This window comes from Protopterus annectens, chromosome 1.part1 (genome assembly GCF_019279795.1).
Source record: "Protopterus annectens isolate FY-2018-M chromosome 1.part1, PAN1.0, whole genome shotgun sequence".
Classification (NCBI taxonomy): domain Eukaryota; kingdom Metazoa; phylum Chordata; order Ceratodontiformes; family Protopteridae; genus Protopterus; species Protopterus annectens.
In genome coordinates, this window is record NC_056726.1 from 563,800,152 (window position 1) to 563,826,919 (window position 26,768).

Consider the following 26,768-nt stretch of genomic DNA (forward strand, 5'->3'; position numbering starts at 1 on the left):
TCACCCAGAAATCAAGTGTAATAATGTAACTGGGTTTTAATGTTACTGTTCTTAAGTATAGACTCACTTTCCATATGGGCCAACACCAAGTTTTGCAAATCTCATGCCACATGGCGAGCCCATTGCCACCCCTATTTTTTGTAAGTAAATTTCCTTGTCAAAGGAAATAAAATTACATGTAAGGATGATATCTAATAGTTCTTCTATAAGATTAATTTCATCCAAGGGGGCTCCATTTTTTTCTCATTTTGGCTGAAACCCATTCAATCCCTTCTACATGGGGTCTTGAGGTGTAGAGGTCCCTGACATCGATTGTCAGGAAATGATATTCTTCCTTAAAGTCAATTTTGTTAATATCTTCCAAGAAGGACCAAGAATCCCGACAAATATGAGTTTCCATACTAATATATTTCTTTAAGATGGAATCTACTAATTTTGCACTTGCGTATGTAATAGACTGTCTTGCATCAACTAACACCCACATCAGGGGGGTTTCTGTACCTTTATGTGTTTTTGGTACACTGAATAACTTAGGAATTCAAGGGAATAATGTTGTTATGTCGTTAAATGTATTGATATCTATGGTCACTTGAATAAATTTATCTTTGAAGTATGAATTGATGCAACTATATGTCCTGTTAAGTTCATTAATACTGACTTTCTTGTAAGTAGGACTTACTAATAGTTGTTTCATCTTATGTATATGTTCGTCAATACTCATTACTACTAACCCTCCCCCTTTGTCCGGCTTCATTACTCTCACTGGTAAGTGTCTAAAATCATTTAAAGATGCAACTTCACTTCTAGTCACATTTCTAAACTTTATATTTCTACTGTTCAGCAATGTTCTAATATCAAGTTTGCACATTCTATCAAATAAAGCTAATGCAGGATGAATTGGGGGATTATAAGGGCTGGGAATCCTGAATTCAGCACAAAAAAGTTTCTTGATTGCCCAGTAGGATAGCTAAGTTTAGCTTCCTTACATAATATTTAAAATCAAGTAAAGTAGTAGCCATATCAGATCAATGCGTAGGTACAAATGTTAAGCCCTTCGCCAAAAGTTCAACCAATTCCTGGTCAATATTAATGCATGTGTATTTGTAATTTTTAAAGTCACCATCTTTGTTTAAAATTATTTCACTGTTACTGTTCCTTGTCAACTGGTCACTAATGATAGCTGATGGTGCCTCTTCCGTTTGGCTTTGCCTTCGGTGTTGTATGGGTGCTGGTTGTTCACTCGAGTCGAGTTGTAATTCTGTCTGCTGGGACTGTGAAAATTTTGATGAGTTGACTGACCTGCTTGGGCATATGTCTCTTTATTGTTTTGGAACCTGTTTGAGTTTGTTTGCCCTGATGGTTGCTCCATTTCACTTTAATTGCTCATTGATGGTATTGGTTATGTCATTTCCACTTGGGGTGGGCTATTATTCTCTTGTTGGACAAAGATTTTCTCCTATCCAATGAGAGAATATCCCACCCCAAGTGGGAATGACGTATGCTCAAGCAGTTCAGTCAACTCGTCAAAATTTTCACAGTCCCACAGACTTGTTCAAGAAGTGGTTGGCCATTTTAGCTTGCTTAGAATGTGAGATAGTGACATTTGTGGCATAAGCAAAGAAATAGAAGTTCAGTTTTATTCAGGATAAGAATAATATCTAATTGTAAATAAGTAATTTCTTCATGAATTATTCTTGATTATACAATGATGCATTTAATTTAAACACAGTTAAACATTTTTTACCTAGCACAATGTTCTAGTGGGAAACCATCCCACTACATGGTCAAACAAACACACGTGGGTTATGAAGCTGGACAAAGGTGGGGGGGGGTAGTACTTATGGATTACAATTGTTATGTTTTCAGAATGTATGAACTTTTGAATAATGAAACAACATATGGAAGGGTATCCAGAAATGAGATTAACATTTCTTACAGTAAGATTAATTGCTATTTGGCAGTTGTATTGTATCAAGGGTACATCACTAAAGAACAGCATTATTTTCTATGGGTAGACAAGCCATTAATTCCATCTATATTTGGAATAACCAAAATCTACAAGGACAGTTATAACCCCCTGCCCATTGAGGCCAATAATGGTTGCATGTGCTTATACTTAGGGATTCATGGCAACTCCTTGAGATGTTAAATTCTGTTCCATTTGATGAAAACATAACATTTTTGGCTGTTGCTATGATTAAATTATTTTCTTTGATCCCACATACAGGGGTGTGTGAATTTTTTGCTGATGCCCTGATAGATGATACAGAGTTTACCAACATTAGAGTATTAGTGGAATTCATGGAGTTAGTTTTGCAAAGCATTATGTTTTTTGAAGGGGAATACATTTACCAGGTTTTGGGGGTTGATATGGGTGCCAGATGTGTGCCCATTTATGCTAACCTTGTACTGGCTGAATGGGAAAAGCAAATTGTATTCCCAAGTCATTTGATGCATGCAGAGTGTCACTCGTTATTTTAGATTTACTTCTTTCAACATTTTGGGAGCTGTCACCCCTTATCTCAGAAAAAGGGGTAGTTAAAGGTCAAATGGTATGTCTCTCTTAAATGATTAGTAACGATGAGCATTTTTCTCTGGACATGGATAACCTGTGTAATATGTTTTCACATAGGGGTTATCCCAGTAAATTAGTATAGGACATGTATGATGAGGTAAGGTTTGGTAGACAGAATAAGCTTCAGCCTATCTTGAGAGGGATGTACCTGACCCAAAAGGTTAAACCTTTCCAGGTGTCAGAAGAGGATAAACAAGTTGACAGGAAATGGGCAATGGTAATACCATTTAGTAGCGATGCTACATGTATCACTAAGATTTTAAAGAGGACCTGGGAGTTAATATTTGCCTCAGAATACAAAGATAAGATGAGTAGGACACCACTGGTAACCATATTTAGGGGTAATAATATTAAGGAAATAGTAGAGAGGGTCCCAGAAGGAAGTTAGGGAGGAATCTAATTCAAGAATGGTTACATATGGGTCATGTAAAATGTGCAGATTTGTTAACAATGGGCCATATGTGAGGATCCCTGCTTATAACAGATCTTTACCCTGCCCTCACTTGTAATGCCAAACATTTGTAGCTATTTGCTCAACCAGTCCATCGGTTTATGTGGTTATGCCAATGAGAAAATTGAAGGATTGTATGTACGAGGACATTTATGATATAAGAAGCGGTAGGACATCAAATGCCCTATTTAGACATGCAAAATAATGTATGGCTTTTAAAAAGTTTTCGTTTTTTATAGTGGACCGAGTTAGGGTAAAGGAAACTGGAGGCAATATTGATTCAGTTTTAGAAACGAAAGAACTAATTTTGCAAATTAAATTAAAAGTGGGTGTTAAACCCAGTCTGAATGACCACATCTCAATTCTGAGTATATTAAAACATAGGGCAAATGATTTTTAGATTTTTAGAACGTTATTTGTCTATTTAGTTTGTAATATATGCACAATTTTGTCTACATATTGTTTTTCATCTTATTAATTTATCTCGTTGTACAATTTTATGCATACTTTCATAATCTATTAGATGGTAAAACAAGATATTATTGTGTAGGATTTAACATTTTGACTGACAGGAAGGCACGGTGGGTTGTAGTTACATATTATATGTAAATATAATATGCAAATTGATAGCTACTGTTCATGGTTGGTTTTACTTGAATTGCATGTAGTTAATTGATTGGAAAATGTGTATTATCAGATTCTGAACAAGCCTAGATTGTTCAGGGCAAAAGCACTTAGTCTGCTTTCAATCAATTTTGTGATTGTGATATTATCAATTAAACACGTGACACACCATTTCTGGAGTTTGTTATTAAATCTGCATGTTTCAAACTCCATCAGACTCATCTTCCTCTTTTAATATATTTACTTATTACTAGATTTATAGTGCCATGAAAAATTTGTATTCCATCATAGCTATTTTTTTCAATTTGTGTTTTATATTCCAAAATAAGACTCTGTCCACTGTTTAAAGAATGATGCATGCCATCATACATTTGAATATATTGCATAATCACTAGATTCTGAATTCATTCAACCCTTAAAACAATATGATCACATTACATTTCACAGATTCATGTTTGTCTACATTCTAAACCTTCTTGTCTTTGTCAGACACCGCTTCACATTCAGTGGCTGCTGTTAATAGGTAGACAGGCCGAGAAGGTTTTGGTTATAGCTACTTGAGGTGACCTGTGGGTTTGTGACAACTCTATGTCCAAAATGAAATGATCCCGGGTCATGTGATAAATGATATTACATTATACAGCATTCCTACTTTTTTATTGCTGTGTTAATCACTTTAGCATATTAAAGCATGTGTTTGATAGTATCTGGGATAAGTGTAGTTCTGAAGTGCAAATACATGCCAAGCCATGGCAAACTTAATGTTTTAGCCTTTTGTGTTTCAGTTTTACTTGCTTTGCTCTGTTATTCACTAGGTAGATAAAACTGTTAGTTGCTAAGAAAAAAATGTAAATTAAAAACAGAAAATTAAATCGAGATAACATAATGACTGATATGTGTTAGTTGTGTTTGAGTCTTCCAAGATTCAATATTTCATTCTTTATGGATATAGATTGTTCCTTTTCCTAAATATAATTTATTAATCAGCCTGTTTTAAATAAGCACCATTTCAGCATGCACACATTTGTCTTTTTTTTTGTTTCTAGATGATTATTCAAGAGTTGTGTTAGATTCTTCAGATCCAGATTCACCTCACTCCTACATAAATGCCAGTTATTTAGATGTAAGTAGAGCATTCCACAACAGTGATTATTACTATTACTAAATATGAAGTGTCTTCTCACTTTTAATGTAGTGCGTTGAAGAAGCATGCTGTCATTTATGAAAGTGAACAGCTTTAAATTGTATTTTGTGCACCTTAATTTGCCAATAGAAACAATGATTTAGAAATAGTAGCAAAGTGTTTCCTGGCAAATAAAATCATTAATTAAAATATGAATCAGTAATTCAGAACTGCAACTAGCTATATTGCATATTAACATGTAAAGAGAACCTGTTAAAATGTATCATGGCTATGTAATTTCTTTGTTTATCTTATTTGTACTGTACTGATTTGACCATGCCTGCATTTTCTGTGTGTGTGGATGTCTATTTTTGGAGGTACTGCCCAACCCTGCATCTCATGATAGAGAACTTATTTCCTTGCTTTCTCAAAGAAGTGCTTTCCTAGTGCAAACTGACATCAGACACTAACTCCCATTTGATTGGCTAGTGTCTTGACCATTTGGACCCACTAGTTGAACTTGAGTCATTAGTAGTCTAATCAGGGCTACAGTTTGTGTGCAACCAGAGCTGGTCAGGAAGATTTCAAAATGCAGAGCTTTCAGTTTGTTTACACACATCTCACTGCTGCCTTTCCGACCACTAAAACACAGAGCTGATGCAATAACTTTTACTGTAGCAGCATACATTTTAAATACAGCTGTTTGGGTTTTCAGACCAAATGCTTTCCCACATGCAGATTGGTAACTTATTCAGTTAATGGGTGTAGTCATAGCAAAGTTGGTGGAAGTGGTGGTATATGAAGTCTATGGCAGCATGATATTTAATAATAAGATTTTGTTATTGGAGTGGGTTGTGGGGGATGTTAGGTTGCAGGCGAAAAGGGGCTGATAGTTTGTGATATTATGATGAAGGCCATTTATAATAATGGTCATAGTCACTTGTTTAGGATTATTAGTGAATATGGGATAGGGAAGAAACTGAAGGGTTTGATGGGTGCAGTTAATACACATTCCTTTGCTAAATCTTTTTCTGATTTTTTTTCACAAGGATGTTAGGGTACATAAGAGGGTGAGGCAATAGTGTACTTTGAACCCAAATTTGTTTTGTTTATTAATGTACTGGGTGCTTAAAAAGATGAAGGAAGTTACCGGAGACTAAATTAGGAATATTCAGGAAGGTATTGTAGTCCCAGTTGTGTTTAATAATGCAGATAATTTTTAGTAGTTAGAAATAAGAGGTGTGTAGATTATAGTCTGGCTAGACGAAATGTATATCTGGAGGAGGTTTTAAGTTGGATAAGTGCAAATGTAAGTGATTATTACGGGAAATTATATATGAGGCTATTACTATTCAGAAACTATGTAACATTTTAGACATTCAATATAGTAACACAAGGTTGCTTTACAAAAACAACTAATTTTGTACTGCGTGAAGGAATTAGTTGGACTACGTAAGCTTATTTAATGTCTTTCACAAAAATATTAACAGTGGTTATTTGGATTTGTGAGTTAATAGGTTTCAGATTGCCCTGTTCCATAGTGTTTAGAGACTGAATTACTGGCATTTTTAAGTAAATTGAGGTTTAAGTATGAATCCTGTTAATAGGTAGGGTTTATATGAATATGAGGGGGAAGGGGGGGTTATGGATGTTAAATAAGGCAGGGCATTTGCTGTATGAATTTCTTTCAGGTGAATAAATTAATGATGAGTGTTGTTTCATGATTTATGTGCTAATTAAAGAGAAAATGTAAGTATTATTGATATGGGGATGAAAGGTGAAGAGGTTTCAGAAATATATGCTTGTTAATGTATATATTAGGAGGGTACATTTATAGATGGAGAATGTTTTAAAAACTAACAGAAAAAAGAAAGCATAGTATCATGGGATTCTGGAGGAATGTTACTTAGACCCAGACTAGGAAATATCAGACAGGGGTACTTTTCCGTTATCGGGGTAAAAGTTTAAATGTGGTTAGACAGCTCCGAATGTAGACACTGTATTCACAGCTCAACCACATTTACATTGTTTGCCCGTTAAAAGACTAGTTAAAAAAAAAAAGAAATTGTTGAGAATGTGAAGCCTGCTCTTCACACACACAAAATATAAATGTACAAAAACACATAGTGTGCACATACAGTCATTGAGCCATAAAGGCAGCTGAAAAGATGCAATCGTCATCGTGGAAATAGCTGCTCGCTAGCATGCATTTTTTTTTTTTTTTTAAAGCGTCATCTACTGCTGTAAAAAGGATTCATTGACAATGGAAACAACCGTTGTATATAAATCCATGTATACTCTATTTTACAAAGTTAGGAAACATTTTATTAAAAGCCTAAGCCCAATCGCAAATGTGTTTCCTAAACAGTTCATGAAAAAAAAAACATGTACATAGCAATGTGGAAAACTACCTCACAAGTCACTGCTCAGTGATTGATTATCATACAACCTGGAGGTTTGGAGAGAAATTTTTGTAGATGCTGTCTTCTAACTTGTTTTTTTTTTTTTCATTTTCGTCTGTGCAATTTATCGGGTCAACAGTTTCAACGTGATCGTTTAGCTGTAATTACTACCTTAACATATCTGTTAACCAGATGTGTAAAGATAATTTAGTTTTTTTACACGTATTATTAAAAGAACAATTTTTTACAAATAAATCTGGTTAACAGCTGTATTAAGGAAGTGGATTACAGCTGAACGATCGTGTTGAGACTGTTGGCCCAATAAGGGAAAAGTACCTCAGACAGGGTTATCAAACAAGAGACTGTAAGAGTGGGTACTGAATATGAATTAGGAATGAGAGGGTTTTCACCAGTGGTTAGCACCCTAAAAATAGTATTTTAGGCTAAAATGAGATGTAAGTCTATACAAGAAAAAATACACTCTCTAAAAAGCAGTGGTGTGAAGAGAAAATGAATCATGGTTTGGCAGAGTGTGAGTAGGCAAGGAAATTTGGAAATGCTGGCTAGGGAAACTGGATGCCAGCATTTGGGACAAGGTATCTTTGAATAACATAGAATCAGATATGTATAGTTGGGAAATCTGCAAAGAACTATTGCCACTTTTGTAAATAATGAAGAATAGAATATAATGAGTGCTTTGCAGTTTACAAAAACATGTTTATTTCTTAATTAACTATCTGAAAGTTGGAACATAAGTTGTTCATAGGTTCATAGGTGGGTACTAGGCTATCTGCCCAAAGGCATTTATAAGCCCAGCCAGAATGTGTTGGCTTTCACCGTCTCCTTAGATTAGTTCCCTGTGCCTCTGTCCAGCAGAGCCACTGAAGTGATCCCTGGGGTAAACTTTCTGTTTCCCATCCACTCGTCAAGGTTTCTTTTGAAGAGTGTTAGCGAGGAGCTCTGCCTAATGTAGATTGGAATCTTGTTCCAAAGCATGGGAAGTCTCTGGGCCAGGAATCTATCCCCCAGCACGTCCTATTTATTGTTGTGGTGAGGTTTAGATCCCTAGAGCGTGTAGTTCGAGGGGATAAGGTTTTCTTTAGGTGGAGCATATCCCTCAGTTCTGGGTTCGACATGGCCTTGTATGTCAGGCAGAGATCACCTCTAAGTAGGCGGTATACAACCGAGTACAACTGTAATTTCTTCAGTCGGGCTGCATAGGGCATCTGTTTGAGGTCATTGATCCTCTTGGTGAGGTACTTCTGTGGTCTTTCCAGCTGTTGCAGGTGTCTTGTAAGGTACATCCCAAATGGGGTGTTGTACTCTAAGATGGTTCTGATGAGTGATGAATAGAGGGGCACAATGACCTCTTTTGATCTGGATGCGAACCCTTTTGTGATTAGGTGGGCCACATAGAAGGATTTTCTAACCACTCTGGCAATGTGATTATCAAAGGTGAGATTACTATCTACTTGGGTCCACAGATCCCTTATTACGTCTTCCATATTTAGGGGACTACCACCTATGTGGTAGTTTGTGGGTACTTTGTTTTTTCTAGAGGGGATGACTATGCACTTTTTGGCATTTAGCTTGAGGCCATGATTTTGACACCAGGTATCCATCTCAGTGAGACCCTTTTGGAGGATGTCTGTGTCAGTCGGTGAGTCAGTTATAGCCCTTAGTTTGCAGTCGTCTGCGAACTTGGTCAGCCATAGTCCTTCTGTGCTTGTCTGTACCTCTGAGAAGTATATGCCGAACAGGAGGGGTCCTAGGACTGAGCCCTGGGGAACACCACTTGTAACCGGTTTACTCCTGCAACTATCACCATGTGGGTTCTGTCCATGAGCCAGTTGGCAACCCATTTTGTGACATAGGGGTTTATGTTCAGGCTGGTGAGCTTGTCTATAATGCCAGAATGGGGAATGGTGTTGAAGGCCTTAGCGAGGTCTAGGTAGGCTATGTGTACCACCTTTCCCTCGTCTATAGCCTTGGTAACTGTCTCAAAGAAGTCCACCAGGTTTAGGAGGCATGATCTGCCCTTAACAAAGCCAAACTGGGTAGGGTCCAGTGTTTGGAGGTTCCCAATGTCTCTGTTAATGAGATCCATGATGATGCGCTCCATAGCCTTGCAGACCAAGCTAGTCAGGCTTATAGGGTGATAGTTCCCGGGGTCTGTTGTGGCTCCACCTTTGTGGAGTGGAATAACCATTGCTGTGCGCCACTCTATGGGTAAGTAGCCTGTGGAGAGGCTGAGTTTGAACAGTGTGTTTAAGTGAGGGGTTAGTTCATCTTTGAGCTCGTGTAGGACACAGCCTGGGACACCGTCCGGTCCCATTGATGCTGCATTTTTGGCTTTGGAGATGGCTGTTTTAACCTGAGTGTCTGTGATTTCAGGGACTCTACATTCTTCTGGTATGGTTATGGGCCCTTTTGGGGGTGAGAGGGGGTGAAGTTTGCGCTGAACCTGTCTGCCAGGATGTTGGCGATATCAGTTGGTTCAGTGTATTTTGTGCCATAACTCCGAGCAGATCTGAGCATTACCACTTAGATTCTTGACATAACTAAAGAATGCCTTGTGGTTATCTTTGGAATCCTTTCTCATTTTTCTTTCAAAGCTCGCCTTTGATGATTTTATGAGGGATTGTAGTTTCTTGCTGATACTGATCAGGGATGTCTTCCCTTTTTGGGATTTTACTCTTTTCTGTACTAGTTTCCTCCTCCTAATGTATAGCTTGTTTATGGCAGGAGTCCACCAGACTGGTTTCCTTTTCTTAATTGACTATCTGAAAGTTGGAACATATGTTGTGTTTATTTCTGTAATGTGGGTTATATGTCCTAGAACCATTTCTCTGGGCATATAGTAAATGGTGAAGCCGCGTTTATTGCAAAAACAAAACAGTTAATATCGCACACTGCCAACTGTAGCAACAATTATAACAACAGCATGTTTACAGGTAAGACAACAACCCTGTGTACACCCACACCCCTGCATCTATAAATATATTCATTTTTAGAATGCACAACACTGGGAATAAGAAAACATACTTTTTAAGTGACACTGTTTTGATGAAAGACAAGAATCAGTTAAACTAATCAGCTGATGTCAGTTTCATCAGAATAGCAGTCTGTGAACAGCAAGGATTTCAGTTTTTTCCATTTTATGTATTCTGATATAGTATATGTTCTTGTGTAACTGGTACAGTGTGTATTCTTGTTAGTCAAGCTTTAGTTTTAAAATTTCTAAATTGTTTATGTATGTTTAATTTTGTTGTTATTTAAGACTCTTTTTAACAAAAACATTCTAATTCTTTTTTGATAAGTGGGATGTGAGCTTTGACAACCAGCTGTGCTAAAATTAACTCAGATGGGACTTCAGTTTAAAATGTCATTCTAAGGATGGCATCTTAAGAGAACAGACCCCCCCCCCCCCCATTACACTTCAGTGCAGTGTCAGTACTTGAAGGTGACACTGATATTAAATGATGTGGAAATAAGCCACATCAGTTATTGTTCTTCCTGGCATTATGTGTGGGTTATGTTGGGATTAAGTCCTATTAATTATTTAGATTTGAATAATGAAATACAAGCCAGAAAGGTAACACTAAGTGTAAACAAGCATCACAATAAAATACAAAAACTGAAAACTGAAAAATGATGACACAGCAAGATACGGAGTTTATTTTCTTTAAAATTGTCATAAATTATTTATTTAATAGAGGGTCTTATTGTAGTTTATTGACTTGTTTGCAATTGTCTTCAACAGTACTAACTAAAACCTTAAAATAATTTTTATTGTAACTCTCTAAAATAGTTTCTGAACTCATTAAATCACAATTTTTACTATTTTTACATTCATTAACAATCAACAGATAGAGAGTTATAGAAAACAAAAGAGTTTCATATTCTTATAGAGTTTGGAATGATCTGATTATAAATTTGAGAAATGGCTTGTAACAACTTGGTTTCATCACTTCACAGCTACTTAAAATGGACTCTGTGTTTCACTTTATGATGAATAGAGTGATTTAATAATATGCTGCTGACTGAATCTTTGTCAGTGAATGAAACTGAGATTTATTAAAAAAGAAAAGTTCTATAAACTTGTCAGGTTTATCAAGCATGTCTAACCATTATATACTATATGTAATACAGTATGTAATAACAGAAACAGAGGAGGTCGTTACTATTGTTAAACATTGGCTCTGCTGTGAAGAAACGTTACCATGGCTGGTAGAAGCACATCACTGCTCTGGTTCAAACTCAGTACTGTGTTTGATTAATTAGTAGGCCTGTTTGAGCTTGCACAGAAAGTTCATAATAAAGGAATAACACATGACAGATACACTGCATCAGTGGATGTCATTATACCTTGAAGTACACTGTAAGGCAAGAGGAAAGGCCACCTGGAAATGTACTGCACAGTATGAGGTAAAAACAAGTACTGTATTCATTTAAGCTTTATCTCATGGCAAAATCAGCGTAAACTGTTTTCTTATATTATTCTGAGTATAATAAAAAGATGCAGTCATGTCATTTATACCCATGGAAATATCAAGCAATGCTACCACATATAAACACCAATTAGATACTCCAATATTGTTTTTTTTTGTTCAGTTTACAGCTTTTCATTTCTTTCACATTTGACTATACACTATATCCATCCATCTATCCATCCGCATCCCTTTTTTTTCCATTTTTGCATATGGGCTCAGGGTTTTACTTCAACTGTGACAATCATTTAGAGTCAAGGTTCACAATGCTGGGTGACCAGCCCTGATGTGGTTATTTCATACCACACACATGCACTCACATTCACACCTATGGCCAGTTTAGAGTGTCCATTCCACCTACTCCATGTCATTGTAATGTGGGAGGAAACCAGAGCACCTTGAAGAAACCCAGGCAAAGAACAGGGAGGGCCTGCAAACACCATACAGAAGGCACCATAGCTGAGAATCAAACCAGAAAACCTCTTGCTCTTAGGCAAAAACACTATCTTCTGTGCCACTGTACCACTCCCACACTATGCACTACACGTAGTCAGTGTCAATCCAGAAAGGCAATTAACAAATTAAGTAGCCATTTTAAATTCAACATATTCATGTATGTTTTAAGACAACTTCTTATTTGCTAATGTCTAATAAGTATTATTAAAGTAAACAACATAGTTCAAATTATAAAACAACACATCTAACTCTTTATTTATTCTGTTATGTTATTACAGGGCTATGACAAGCCAGATTTATATATTGCAACACAAGGTATTGTATGAGAACAGTAATATCACATTGCTGTACTTTTTTGTGCATTCAATTTTTCTTCTTTTTTCCTAATCGAGTTTGTTTTTCATGTACTTTTTGTTTATGCTTGCAATACACTGTCATTTATTCCATCTTTATTTTATTAGTTTGCATGTTTTCTACTTCTTCCCATGTTTACCTCTGATTTTTACATCTTCTCTTACTTACACCAGTCCTTTCCTTTCTAAATTATCCCTTGTTTATTCCATTGCTATGTTTTCTTTTGTCTTATATTTTCTATAATGCTTCCTTCCATTTTTCTTTCTTTCTCTTTAATTTCCTCCTTTTTTCCCTCTTATGTCTTTATTTGGTACTCTTATTGCCACTTCCTTCCTTTCAGTTTATTTTATTTATTCCTTTCTCTGCCTACCATTTGTTTTCTTCCATTTTTCTTATTCCCCACCACTATCCTCCTATTTTTATTTTTATCTGCCATTCCTTCTTTCTCTTGTGTCATTATTCATTTCACTTCCTTCTCCCATTGTTGTTGCATTTAATCTGCCATTTTATTTAATTTTTTCCCTGTTATCCCTATTCTTTATTTTAAGTTTACCTTACAATATAAATTGTTCCACCTCCTTTTCTTGCATGTTTTCTATGTCTTTTTGTCTATAGCTCTGTTTTTCAACTCATCCTTTATTCCAGCCCTTTCATTTTCAGCTTGCTTCCTTATTTCATACAGTATGTTTTCCTTTATCTTACACTGCGTTTACCCTGTGTCCTTCCTTATTTCTTTCTTTTCCCTTCCATCTTTTCCCCTCTCTCTTTCACTTTTATTCTTTCTACCACAGCTTTTCTTTCATTTTCTTTCCTTTTCAGTATTCATTTCTGAATGTTTTATTTTGCCATTTATTTTTTCTACTTATGTTTCATTATTCATTCATTTTTTTCTCCCTTCTTTATTACATTCAGTCTGCCATTTTATTTCTTACTTTTCTCACTTCTGTATTTCAGTCACATTGTGTTAACAGTACGCATTAACTATATCATCCGTAATATATAGAATGGAATAGCCCTGAGCAAATAACCTGTAGAGTGTGAAAAAACAGCATGTGCTTGCTAAGACTGACTGGCATTTCTTTCTGTTGTCCACATGGGTTTTCACTGTGTTCCCCAGTTTCCATAAATAACCCCAAAACATGCTTAACCATGAATTGGTGACCTAAGTATGTATTTCTAAGTGCACGTCACTCAATTCATTCACTGATGCAATAATATACAAATAAAGGAAAAGTATAGCAATCTATTAACTGTGAATGTAATGAAATTTATAAATTGAATTAAAGAAACTTACATCACAGAATTAAGCAGCAAAATGCAATGTTTGCTGTAATTTTCCAAGGGACTTCTCTGGTCTACTCACAGGTTTAATTGTATCACTTTATGTAATGAACTTTTTGCTGTTGAGATTAATAGTTGTAAATATGTTATAAGGTATTTGTCTACATTACTGATCAAGTTAAACCTATGGATGAATTATGAAGAATAAAAAACATTGAATTTTGTAAGGGAGATAAAAGAACTGGAGTGGGATCATAAACGGGGAAAGAGCATAAAAATAAATGGAATTTGTGGGAACACATGCAGAATAAAGTTCAGGAAGAATAGTGAAATTCAAGGGAAGGTAGAGATTGAGAACTTTATTTAATGTGTTAGTGAATGAAAAGTTGTAAAAAAGAAACATATTTACGCTTCAGGGAAATAATAATGGAATTGATATTAAGGTTTGTTTTTTGTTACTGTATGTGAGCATATATTATTATTTTTAAATGCCATGTTTAATATAGATGTTAAAAAAGCACTGCGAGATTATGTAAGAACATTCCATCTGTGCACCATTCTACATCAAACTGCCACCATAGACAAAGAAAACACCACTAAACAGACAGTGAAGTAGCTACTTGTTAGGGCTTGCTAAATGATGCACCTCTGTCTTCCTCTTGCATAAAAATACAGATTAGCTTTACTGTTGTGTTCATATTGGCAACATCTGATACTTTTGTGCCACCATTTTAATATAGAAATATTTTATTAGGTTTGCTACAGAGAGCTTTCTGCTGCTATTACTCACCTTGGAAACCAGTTATTGATCATTTGAAATCTGAATGTGATCAGGAACTACAGCAAATGTGTCCTTTTTAGGAAAGTTTGAGGTACTAACTAGTTAGACATCATGAATGCAGCAGTGTTATGTCCAGTCACCAATCTCCTTCTGGTCTCCATCTGTAATGCCAGTCTTCTACTTGCCAGAAGTTTAATGTGGAACATCCTTTCTGATTCTTGTGTCTCTCTCACTAATTGGCTGCTTGAAGAAGAATTTTATCTTTTTTAAAACACAGACACAGCAACTTTTGAATTACTTTGTGGAATAATGCAGCAGCTATATTAGAATGAATTGCGCATTTTTTATGTCACACGGTTATTTGTGATGCACATAGTTCTGAACTTTATTTTCTCCTTTCTCATTTCTACTTAGGTCCATTACAACAAACCATTGTGGACTTTTGGAAAATGGTGTGGCAAGAGAAATCAACTGAAATTGTAATGTTGACAAATTTAGTTGAGCAGGACAAGGTAAGCAGGACATTTTAATGAAATGTGGAACAATAAAAATGAAACCATTCATTTTTGTACGTATACAATGCAGAAGATTTTGCACTAAGATAATCTTTTGCACTTAATTGTACAATGTTATGGTACAATGTGCAATAGTGTAGGATAGTATGATCCCTCCCCCTATAAGGTGCCTACTTCCTCTGTTCCTGCTCCCTTATCTATTCTATTTTCCTTAGCTTGTCACTCACACATCTTGATAGTCCCCTTTTCTCCTGTCTCATTCCCAGTGTAAAGTACTACATAAATTTGAAAGTAGTTGCCCATTGTTTAAGTCACTCCAAATAAAATCTTCCTGAAAATGTGTCAATCAATTCCCAAAACCTGTGCAGATTTTTTTTTCTTCACAGCTTCATTGGCACAGAGGGATAAAATCTTGAGAATGACCAAGGCAATCTGAGCTAAACTAATGGTTCAAGCCTAGCCTGCAGCCTGCCTTTGGGGACAGGAAGTGAGTGTGATCTTTGGACAAATCTGCACATTGGAATCTGAAGTGTTGACAGAAGATCACACAAAGGCACAGGACCAGCTGTTCAGGTCAGGTAGAGATGTGGCCTGCTCACCATAGGCCCGTTGCACTCCAGTCTGTACTGAGCACATGTAGAGAGTTAGGAATTAAGAGGAAAAGCTTTTGAAATCCCTCTTCTCCTCATTCCGAAAAGAGACAAGAAGTGCTAGGAGATGATGATGCCACTCCTGATATGCTAGATACTCATCACAGGGAATGAATCAGTGGACCAATAGTCTCTTTTCCAGGAAAAGCAATCAGCCTAAGAGTAGCTAGAGGTTAGCACGGTGTTCTGGTGGGTGGACTGAAGGAAACAAAAAAAAAATTTTCCTCACGGCATGTAACTGAAGAAATTAATAACTATCGGACTTTATTTATACTGTTTGTAATATAAAAATGTTTATCACATAAAGATAATTGCATTGCTCTGAGCTTTGCAGCATACATAAAATGTGGGTTCCTATTAGATGGAAGGGTTTAAGTCTTAGTACATGCTGAAATAATGTACATACAGTGACATTTTAGGGTCTATATTAAATGAATGAATGCTTAAAATGTTGAGTTCGACATGCTCGATAGGTTTTAAGCGAACGTTCATTTAAGCGGTACCCCAGAATGTTGAAAAAAGTAGTTTCGAAAAGTTATAGTTGGCCAGCCATCATGAAACCAACGGCTGATGTCAGAATGCTCACCCTGTCTAGCCGTTCTTATAGTCCTCCACTGTGGTGCGGTCTTGACGTTCATCCTGTGCAATGTTATCACAGTTCTCCACTCTGGTGCAATCTCGGAGTTCATATATTTAAGTAGGTGGGGGTGTGGGGGGCACAACCTCCCATGTTATTTTGCCTGTCGTTTTTTTTTTTTTGGGGGGGTTGTAATAGTGTATAGTACATTTTAGCTGTTGGCTTCATAACAGCTGGCCAACTCTAACTTTTCGAAACTCCTTGTTTTTACATTCTGGGGTTTCACTTAGAAGAACGTTCACTTAAAAGCTGTCGAGTATGTCATACTCGACATTTTAAGCATTCGTTCATCTAATATAGACCCGAAAATGTTACTGTATGTACATTATTTCAACATGTACTAAGATTTAAACCCTAAAATGCTCTTGGCTTTGTCTGTTAATATAATTGCCCATCAGATGATTTCACTTTACAGTTTTATGAGTGGAGCATTTCAGCAGAATAACTGCAAAAATCGAACCTTAACCTGTAATATAATAATTTGAATGTGGCGATAGGCCCTACAATTGGGGGAAAAATAACCTTACTGCATTGAGGTTAGCAAAAAGAATCGTTTTATGTAATTTCTAACGTCATAAAAGTGCATAATTGCCTTTTTATCCACTTTCAAGGCTATTGTTGAATCTCAAACTGTCACACAGACTGTATTCACTACAGAACTGCACAGGAGATACGTGATAGATTAAGAGGTGTAATACAGTTTCTGTTGCCACACATACACACAAAAAGTGATTTGTTAGCTGATAAGTGGTGCAGTTCATTTGTGGTCACTGTGTGTGTGTGTGTGTGTGTGTGTGTGTGTGTGTGTGTGTGTGTGTGTGTGTAGCAGCACTACATGCATTGTGGTTTTCAAAGTTGCAAAACACATGGCATTCTTGCCCATTTTTTCTCTGTAACTGCTAATGCAGTAGGACAGATAAAGCTCTGTGTATTTCATAAAATTATAATCAGGTTTTATTGATCATAACCAAATGTTATATGTTTTCTAAATGGATGCCATAATTCACCTTTTAAGGTATCCAAAGGCAAGTTTTTTGACTTCCATTTTGCAAACAGCTAATAAATTGTTATGATCAGAGACTTGATCAGAATCCTCTTTTGTGTAGTTAAGTTGTTATTTATGAATTTTTTATTGTCATGGCTCACGGTGCAACATTCAGGACAGGCAGCACAGACCTGCATCAGAAACCAATTAGCAGCTTTGAAAGCTGTTACACAGCTCTTGCTACCACACCAAAAATGTGGCAGTATGATGTGTCTAACAGCTTCTAAAGTTGGTGACTGTGGCTGATTAGAGATGCATTTTGCTTCTGGCCACCAGAAGATTTTAAAGCTAATAAATGGCAGTACTGTGTTTTGTTTAATTGTAATGATAATACCTAAGGGCAAATAAAACTTACCATGTCTTTGAATTATGCCAAGACTTCATATCATAAATATTTGTTATACTGATCTCAAAATGGATTTGGGAAAGTCTCCTCTTTAAGTTTTCCTTTAAAGGTTTTTTTAATCTACTTTTCTGACACATTAAAAAAACTGTGTACGACTGGTGACCTGATAATAAACTTCTTGTCTCCCTGAGTATTCAGTGAAAATGGGCTCTGCCCAGTCATCAAAACAAAATAATTAAGTAAAAGTAAGTACTTCTGCTTCCAAAATTTAATAAAAATAAGAAGTCAGACCACTAATTTGTAGGAGATTTCTACAAATGCATAATTTATGCATATGATGCAGACGTTGTGCAACAAGCTCAGATGTATACTTAATTAACTTATTGTGTCTAATAATGTTTGATAATAGCAGACGTACTAAAATATTTATGTTAATGTCTTATGGTATTAGAACCATGGAAATGCATGGTGTTTACTTTACTTAACATACCCTGTTTCATGTTGTATACATGTAAAATATTTACATTTTTGTTTATTGGCTGCAATAACAACACAAATGGTTCCTGCTTTAAATTATTGACTCTTATGTATTTTTTAAAAAGTTACTCTTGTGAATATGTTATGTTAAAAAGGTAGCAAATGACTTTAGGTACTGTAACCATATCACAGCACTTGACTTATACATGATTAACATAGATCATGCCCTTTCAATAAATACCTTTCTCCTTACCAATTTTGTACTTGTTTTGTCATCCATGCTATATGTATTAATGTTTGGTTTTAGTTTAGTGAAGTCATTGCATCCTATACATTGTGGAAAACTGTTTAATTGGAACTGAAATACATGTTGAGTTAGATGGCTCTCCATGGTAATTCTTTCAAGGCTGCTACAGCTTTCTTCACCCCATGAAGCCATCATACTATTTTAGGCACAATCCATAAATTATTACTTTCAGGCATATAACTGATTGCTGTATATGTCTCTAGTTTGGCTACATGATTAATGTTGTCACAGGCCTAAGCTATCTTGCATGCATTCAATCCATATGAGGGACAGTGTTTCTTTAGCATGCACTGTGTAAATACTGCTAAACAGAATCTTTATCTAAGATAGATAGCTGCACAAATGTAGTTGTACTATGGTAAGCAGGTCTTGGTATACTACTGCATGTATGCTCTGCCTTATGAAATGTTTAATCTCATTCAGTGTTAAATGAGGATCTATTAACTAGGTCACTTTAGCACAACAGAATCACTTAACTATTTTTGTGAACTTTTGTCATCTTGTCATCAGACTTTCAGACTGCTTACTCTTTTCTGCCTGAGTACCAGTATTAAAATATGACACGTCTACAGTGCATACCTCTCGAGTTCTTATTGCAAGAAATCTGGAAAAGCCCTAAAAAATGGGGAGACAATGGACCAAAATAAGGAGATATTTTAAAAATTGCTCTTATAGACTTGCAACGTTGCTAGAGTAACAGGGTTTGTTTTAACATACATTTTCTGAAAGATTTAAAGTCTGACACTCAAATGTATGTCATTACTTAGTGACTTCAATCCTCAGATCATCCAAGTGATTTGTCAGAAACCCACATATGCTATGGGGAACAGGCCAAATATATGAACCAAAAATCTGGACATTCTGTGAAAATCTGGGTAGTTGAGAGGTATGCTTTGTGTTTTTCATACATATCTAGTATTTGAAGGAATAAACAGCTAGATATAAATTGCCTTGAACAATCACAAGAAACAGTATGTACATGACATACTCTTGAAGATGAAAGTATAATTTATGATTTCTTGTAAATGATAATATTTAAATCACTAAACCCATAAGTAACAGTACCCTGTAAGGGTGTTCCTAACCAGACATAGATCATGATAGCGTTAAGTAACGGTTAACATAAATACAATAATACTTTAAACCCCAAGCCTGATATAGCAAGTGGCAGTGGCAAAGAATAATGCTTAATAGTGGCATATTTTTTTGAAGAAACTGTCTACTTCAGTGAAGTTGTGGCCAAAACTGAATGAAGGAATAAACAGTCCATCTTGTGACATAACAAAGACACTTGCACTGTCAAATAAGGAGATCGGCATTAGCTAAATCAAGGAAAAGTGAAAACAGTAACTCCTTTCAAAGATCACATGTAAGTTAAAAAAACAAAAAAAAAACAGGGACAAAAGACCTGGCAGTTTTGTAAACATGAATTTCAAAGAAATGATTATTGATCGTGCAAAAGGTTAATTTTCTTTATCTGATACAACTAAAGGTTATAAATATCTGGATTAATCAGTAGCAAAAAAAAAAATAGCTTGGTGGTATAGATAGCTCAGATAAAGTGTTCCTTAGTTCTTTTAGTAAAGAAACAAATACTAGCTGAACAACTTTGATGCCGCAATAAATGCTAATTATCTTGGGAAAGAACATACGCAAGTAAAAGCAACAATTCTAGTACATTTACCATTTCTATACTTAATACCTTTGTGGTGATGCACTTTGTTTTTTAAACTTCCCAGACCTTAATGATATGTGCATCATCTTTCCAATTCACAAGAAAAAAATGTTACCTTTTTCTTTTCTGAAAAGGGTGTGAAAAATAATATGGGAAATGGTGAGGAAAGGTGAGGGATAATAACTGAAAATCTGAAAGGGAATAATTCATTTGACATTACTTGTTTTCTCTTATAGTGTTTGTCTCTGCCCATATACTGCATTAAAAAATCCCATTTGCTACCATGTGAAAAACAACAATTTTTGGATAAACACCATTTACTGGGAATGCTGACGAGAAAGCACTTGTTGCAAATAATTCAAATTAATTTCATAATATCTTTTGAAAGAAGACAGGAAGCTACTTAGAAATGGAGAAAGTGTTTATTTAAAAAGCAGAGACTTCAGTGGATTGTGGCTGTCTCAGAAGGTGAGTTATTGTTGATTTTGTGCTGGTGGCTGAAGCTTTTGACATGAGTATAAGACAAAAAATTGGCTCTATGACGGTAGAAGATGTTGAAATTGATTCTCATTCTCAGTTCTCAAAAAACTAAGCCAAGCTCAACCACAGGAATATATATGAGAGAAAGCAGAAGGATAGATATGATTTGGTCTTTTGGGACAACTTAGATTATGAAGTCAGGAAATCGTCATGACTGAAAAACATTGAGGTCTTTCAGTATTGTTTTGGTACTTATCAGGTACATTCCAAAGGGAGGATTATGCTCAAGGAGAGATTTAATAAAGAAAGAGTACAGAGGCACCAAGACCACACTGGATCTAGAGGAGATACCCCTACAGACTAGTTAAGCAAACTAGATCACATCTATCATAAGGATAAATGTGTCTGGCAAGATACTGGGCAGGATTCACGATGGCTTGCACGGAGTCTAAGAGTCGTGTAAGACTCCATGAAGCCATCGCGATCCAGGAACAGCCCGAGACCAGCTAAAACGTCTCTTACATGGGCAGGGCGTGGATATGCTAATTACCTCACTTACAGCCGAAAGGCATGCAAATGAGGAAGATTAGCGATCCCTGAAGCTGAAACCAGCCCGTGTAAGAGTCGTGTTAGGTGCAGAAATGTACTCAGTTGACAACTGAGTACGTTACTGCAAATAACACAGTGGAACCATGACAGCTCCAAATAAAGTATGCATATGTAGCAGACAGCATGCCAATGGCCAAATATGTGGCCATTGGCACGGTAACCCGATGCAAACATGAAATAAAATATTTTTTTTTTATCGGCGATGTTTAAACGCAGCGCAGCCCCGCCCAAATGGGCTGCGCTAAATAAGACATAAAAATAAAGGTTTGAAACCCACAAATGTGGGTTTTATGTAATGCATGGATTTGCAATGCAGGGACTAGCAGACCGAAAACAACATGGCCACCGTCTAGTGGTTGCTAAGGGGGGAAGCTGAGTGTAAGACATGTAACTAAGCATTAGTAGGCAATCCTATGTAAATGAGTGGTAGGATAGTGAATCACACTGTCACATAGCAAATGAGCACAGTCCGTGTAGTGTAAGAGTTAGATAAGGGGGAGTAACAGAGTAGGAGATAGGTGACATCACAGGGGGGAATGTCAGGAAGAAATCAAGCTCATTGGAGCAAAGTAGTATGTGAAAGATGTCAATCACACAGCATAAAAAGAGGAGTGTCAACAGATAAGCATGGGAAAGTCAAGAAATGGAAGGTGTACACTGTGGCCAACACCAAAGTTTCTTGCTGTGCATGCATGCGTGCATGTGCATGCTGGGAGGCGCGAGTAAGACAGAGTGCGCGCGTGTAAGGCAGAGTAAGCATGTAGGAGCCTGTGTAAAGATCTATAAACCTGTTTGCGCTGGTGTGCGCGTTTTAACCCGAATAAGCAGATTCTAGTCCGTGTAAGCATGTGTGCACGCGTGGTAGCCACTGTGAGCGTGTTTTCGCTGGTATGCGTGCTGATCCCCCCTGAGGAAACAGAGAGGAAAAATAAAGCAGAAGAAATAGTAGGAAGCTAGCAGGGAATACTGGTAGAGCTAGCAGGTGAAAACAATTAGAAGCAGGCAATTACACAGGCAGAATACTAGCCCAGCCCAGCACTTAAAACACTGCAAACAGCATTGCAGTATGTTTCTTTGAAGAGACACTGCAAGACAGGAGTAAGCTAGTAGAAGTGAAAACTGAAAAAGCTGCACTCAGACCAAACATGCTAGGAGCTGCCATAGCTGTTATAAGGAGACATAGGAGACTTGCTGAAGGTGGTGACAATGCAAATGCTGCCAGACAACCCACAGTGAGGAGATGGAGAAGAGTGTACAGGCCCAGGGTCACCTACCAGGGGTTACATGAGCTGGAGATAATGGAGTGCTATAGAGTAGACAGAGACCTCCTGCAGCAAATTGTTGAGCTGTGCAGGCCACGCCTCACACACAGAACCAACAGAGGGGAACCCATCCCAGTGGAAAACAAGGTATGTGTTGGCCTAAGAATACTAGCAACAGGTACCTTCCAGAGACCAACTTGTGATATGATGGGGATATCACAGGCATCAGCCTCCAGGGTACTGCACCAGTTCCTGGATGCCATGTCAGCACATGTCGGTGAGCATGTATATTTCCCCAATTCACGTGAGGTATTGGCCAGCAATATGCGTTTCTTCCATCAAATAGCGGAATACCCTGAGGTAGTGGGTGCAATAGACTGCACGCACATATGCATCAAAGCACCAGCCGGTGAGCGGGGTAGGACCTACATTAACCACAAGGGCTTCCCCTCTATCAACTGCCAGGTCGTGTGTGATGCCCAGAGCATAATAATAATGAATGTGTGTGCTGGCTGCCCTGGGAGCTACCATGATTCCCATATCTGGCATTTGATGCAGCTGTACCAGACATTTGCCAATGGGGACATCCCACATGGTCACGTAGTGGGGGATGCTGGATATGCACTGGAGCCGTGGCTGATGACACCCATCAGAAACGCACACACACCTGAACAAGAATGCCATAATGAGGCACACGCACAAACACGTAATGTAATAGAGCGTGTGTTTGGGCTGCTCAAGTCATGGTTCCGGTGCCTGGACACATCTGGTGGAGCCTTGCAGTACTCACCAACTACATGTACCCAAATTGTCATGGTATGTGCTATGCTACATAATATGATTCTGCGAAAACAGCTGCAGCAGGACCAGCATAGGGCCGGGACAAACAGCCCCCTACCATTGCCAAGGCCATCACAGGCAGAGCGTGACTCGGAGGAGGAGCAACATGAGCCTGCCCCAGTAGGCAGAAGGAGGCGTGCCCAGTAAGCCCTGGTCTTGGCAAAGAGGCAACGCATAGCACATACACTGGCTCAGTGGGAACCCCGGGAATGATACCCCTCTCTAACTCACTCATATAGTAACAGGGATGCCTAACATGACACAACCTGCTCTCAAACATGTACAGGGAGTGTAGTATGTGCATCCGCCAGAGGCAGCCCTGCAGCACCACCTGAGGCATGATTGCTATGTGTTAAGCAATGTAACACCATCTAGTATATGCAAACATGAAGACCCTGCCTAACATCTCACCCTCACCAAGCATGATGCCACACTATGAAGACAAGAAGATCAAGTACAATAATTGGCAGAAGTCTTGCTGTTAGCAAGGGGGAACAAATGGCTGACAGCCTGAGATGACATGCTGAGCAAGACATGATGCCCACCTGCTAGGGATGGCACGCACCCAGCACACCTGGCTGTGTGGATACTGGCAAAGGCTGTTGTCACTCTCACTGTGCCTTGAATAGGTAAGGCTGGAAACACAAACCCACCACCATAGGTAGCACAAGGAATAACAACTGGACGTAATGCTACCCAACGCCAGAAGTCTAACCTGTAAGGTGCATGCAGACCAAACCCACCACAGCATGGAGAATGGTAATATCTGTTCTGTAACAGAAACCTGGGTCAAGGCCCAGAAGAGTACCCTAATACTACCAGGTTATGCCACATACCATGCTCTACAGCTCCAAAACATGGAACTTACTACAATAGGAGTGTGGCTATCAGTAATTGTCAAGGATAACCACACCCCCAGGTTGGTACCACAGCAAGAAGCAGCATGGACTATCCATGGGCAAGTAACAGTGGCTCAAACTGCGTCCCTGTTTGCAGCCTAAAACAGACCACACTCACAAACCTAGGAACCCCGGCCAGCCTTCCTGAAGACACTGCAGAGTATGAATGTCTCAACAAATACCAAACAAGGCACACACAAAGTATACCAGTCAAAAAATCCTCCTGCACGAAGAAAAGCTGCACGGCAACTAAAGCAAAAGCATCCACACAGCCAAAATGAAGCCAGCAACCAAAGTGGATCCGATAAAAATCCTTTAATGTTAAATAAACATCAAAAAAGCTCAGACCGGTTTCGGCTGGCAAAAAAGCACAGCCTTCTTCAGTGACAAAAAACACAAATCAATTGATGCAACTTAAATAGTGTTGTAAACATATCCCATTGGTTCAATTAAAATTGCTCATTTAATCCAGGTGAAAAAAGAGCACCTAATTTAGTAATCCATTTCTTTTCCTTTGTATCTAACATTGAGTGCCATCCTGTTTTATTAAATTTAATACCCTTAACCAAATCAATCACCATAAAAGAAAATTTAGCAGTGTGATGTTTTAAAGTGTGTTTGTACAATGCATTATTTATTTTCTTATTTTTAATATTGCTCATATGTTCAGAAATCCGTAATCTTAAAGGATGAGATGTTTGACCAACATAAAAGGAGCCACAAATACATGTGGCCAAATAAATAAGCCATTCACTGCTACAATTTGCAAAGAATGAGATGTCATAGACCCTTGGGCAATTCCTACTAGTAAATTCCTTAGATTTAACAATTTTATCACAGTTGCTACAATGACCACAGGGAAAACACCCCACTAGATGTTCCCCAGTCATAGTTGTTTGTGAAAATTGTGCAATGCTAGCATGATGTGTATGTTTATAATGATTGAAACATGAGGCTAGATTCTTTCCTTGCGAAATGAGAATAAACATTTGTCTGGTAATATATCTGATAATTCCGGTAGACTTAACAAAATGTTCCAATTTCTCTGTACACTATTCATGAGTACATCTGAATTCCTAGCATATGTTGTTAAAAACCTGATTGGCTGTGTGGTCCTCTGATCCCTGAGTTTATAAGTTAACAATTCCTGCCTAGATAAAGTATTGGCCCAATTGCTGGCCCGCAAAACATGTCCCATAGAATATCCCCTGTCGCGAAATCTGTTGATTAAATCACATCTATCTTCTTGGAAAGTATCCTCCTGAGAACATATGTGCCTCAAATGTCAAATGAAAAATAGCCAAGGATTCGAAAGATAACCACAAAGCCTTCTTTAGCTTTGTCAAGAATCTAAGTGGCAACTTGCAGATATGCTCTGAGCTAATGCAAAATAGCACAAAATATACTGAACCTACTGATATTGCCAACATCCTGGCAGATATATTTAGTGCAAACTTCATCCCCCTTTCATCCCCCAAAAAGGCCAACAACAATACTGGAAAAGTGTAGTGTCCCAGAAATCACAGACGCACAGGTGAAAACAGCCCTTTCAAAAGCCAAAAGCACAACGTCAGTGGGGCCAGATGATGTCCCAGGCTGTGTCTTGCACGAACTACAGAATGAACTAACCCCCCCACCTAAACACACTGTTCAATCTCAGCCTCTCCACAGGCTACGTGCCCATAGAATGGCACACAGCAACAGTTATTCTGCTCCACATAGGAGGGGCCACAACTGACCCTGGTAACTATCGCCCCATAAGCCTGACTAGCCTGGTCTGCAAGGCTATGGAGTGCATCATCATGGAACTCATTAACAAAGACATTGGGAATCTCCAAACACTTGACCCAACCAGATTGGCTTTGTTGATCATGCCTAATAAACTTGGTTGACTTCTTCGAGACAGTCACCAAGGCCATAGATGAGGGGAAAGTTGTTCACACAGCCTACCTTGACCTCGCCAAGGCTTTTGACACCATTCCCCACTCAAAAATTATAGAAAAACTCACCAGCCTGAACATAAACCCCTACATCACGAGATGGGTTGCCAACTGGCTTACAGACAGAACTCACACGGTAAGAATAGCGGGCTCCAGGTCCGACTCTAAACCAGTCACAAGTGGTGTCCCACAAGGCTCGGTCCTGGGACCCCTATTGTTCGGCATATACTTCTCAGAAGTACAGGCAAACACAGGAGGACTATGGCTAACCAAGTTCACTGATGACTGCAAACTGGGAGCCATAATTGACTCTCTGGCTGACACAGACATTCTCCAAAACGGCCTTACTGAGACGGACACCTGATGTCAAAGTCATGGTCTCAAGCTAAATGCCAAAAAACACATAGTTATCCCGTCTGGATAAAACAAAACACCCATGAATTACCTCATAGGTGGCAGCCCCCTTAATAAAGAAGAGGTAATAAGAGATCTGGGGACCCAGGTAGATAGTAATCTCTCCTTTGTCAATCATATTGCCAAAGTAGTTAG

At 37.8% G+C, this 26,768-nt stretch overlaps 1 protein-coding gene across 2 annotated transcripts in view; it reads left to right on the forward strand.

Annotated features, from left to right (window-relative positions):
• The window catches only part of LOC122806395 (receptor-type tyrosine-protein phosphatase U-like), a 1,549,454-nt gene that overhangs the window by 1,096,457 nt on the left and 426,229 nt on the right, over nucleotides 1–26,768 (forward strand). For both annotated transcript variants that reach the window (XM_044076762.1, XM_044076771.1), the window contains 3 exons: nucleotides 4,697–4,773; nucleotides 12,400–12,436; nucleotides 14,952–15,049. In XM_044076762.1, coding sequence (XP_043932697.1) covers nucleotides 4,697–4,773; nucleotides 12,400–12,436; nucleotides 14,952–15,049 — 212 coding nt within the window. The remainder of the gene's footprint in view (nucleotides 1–4,696; nucleotides 4,774–12,399; nucleotides 12,437–14,951; nucleotides 15,050–26,768) is intronic.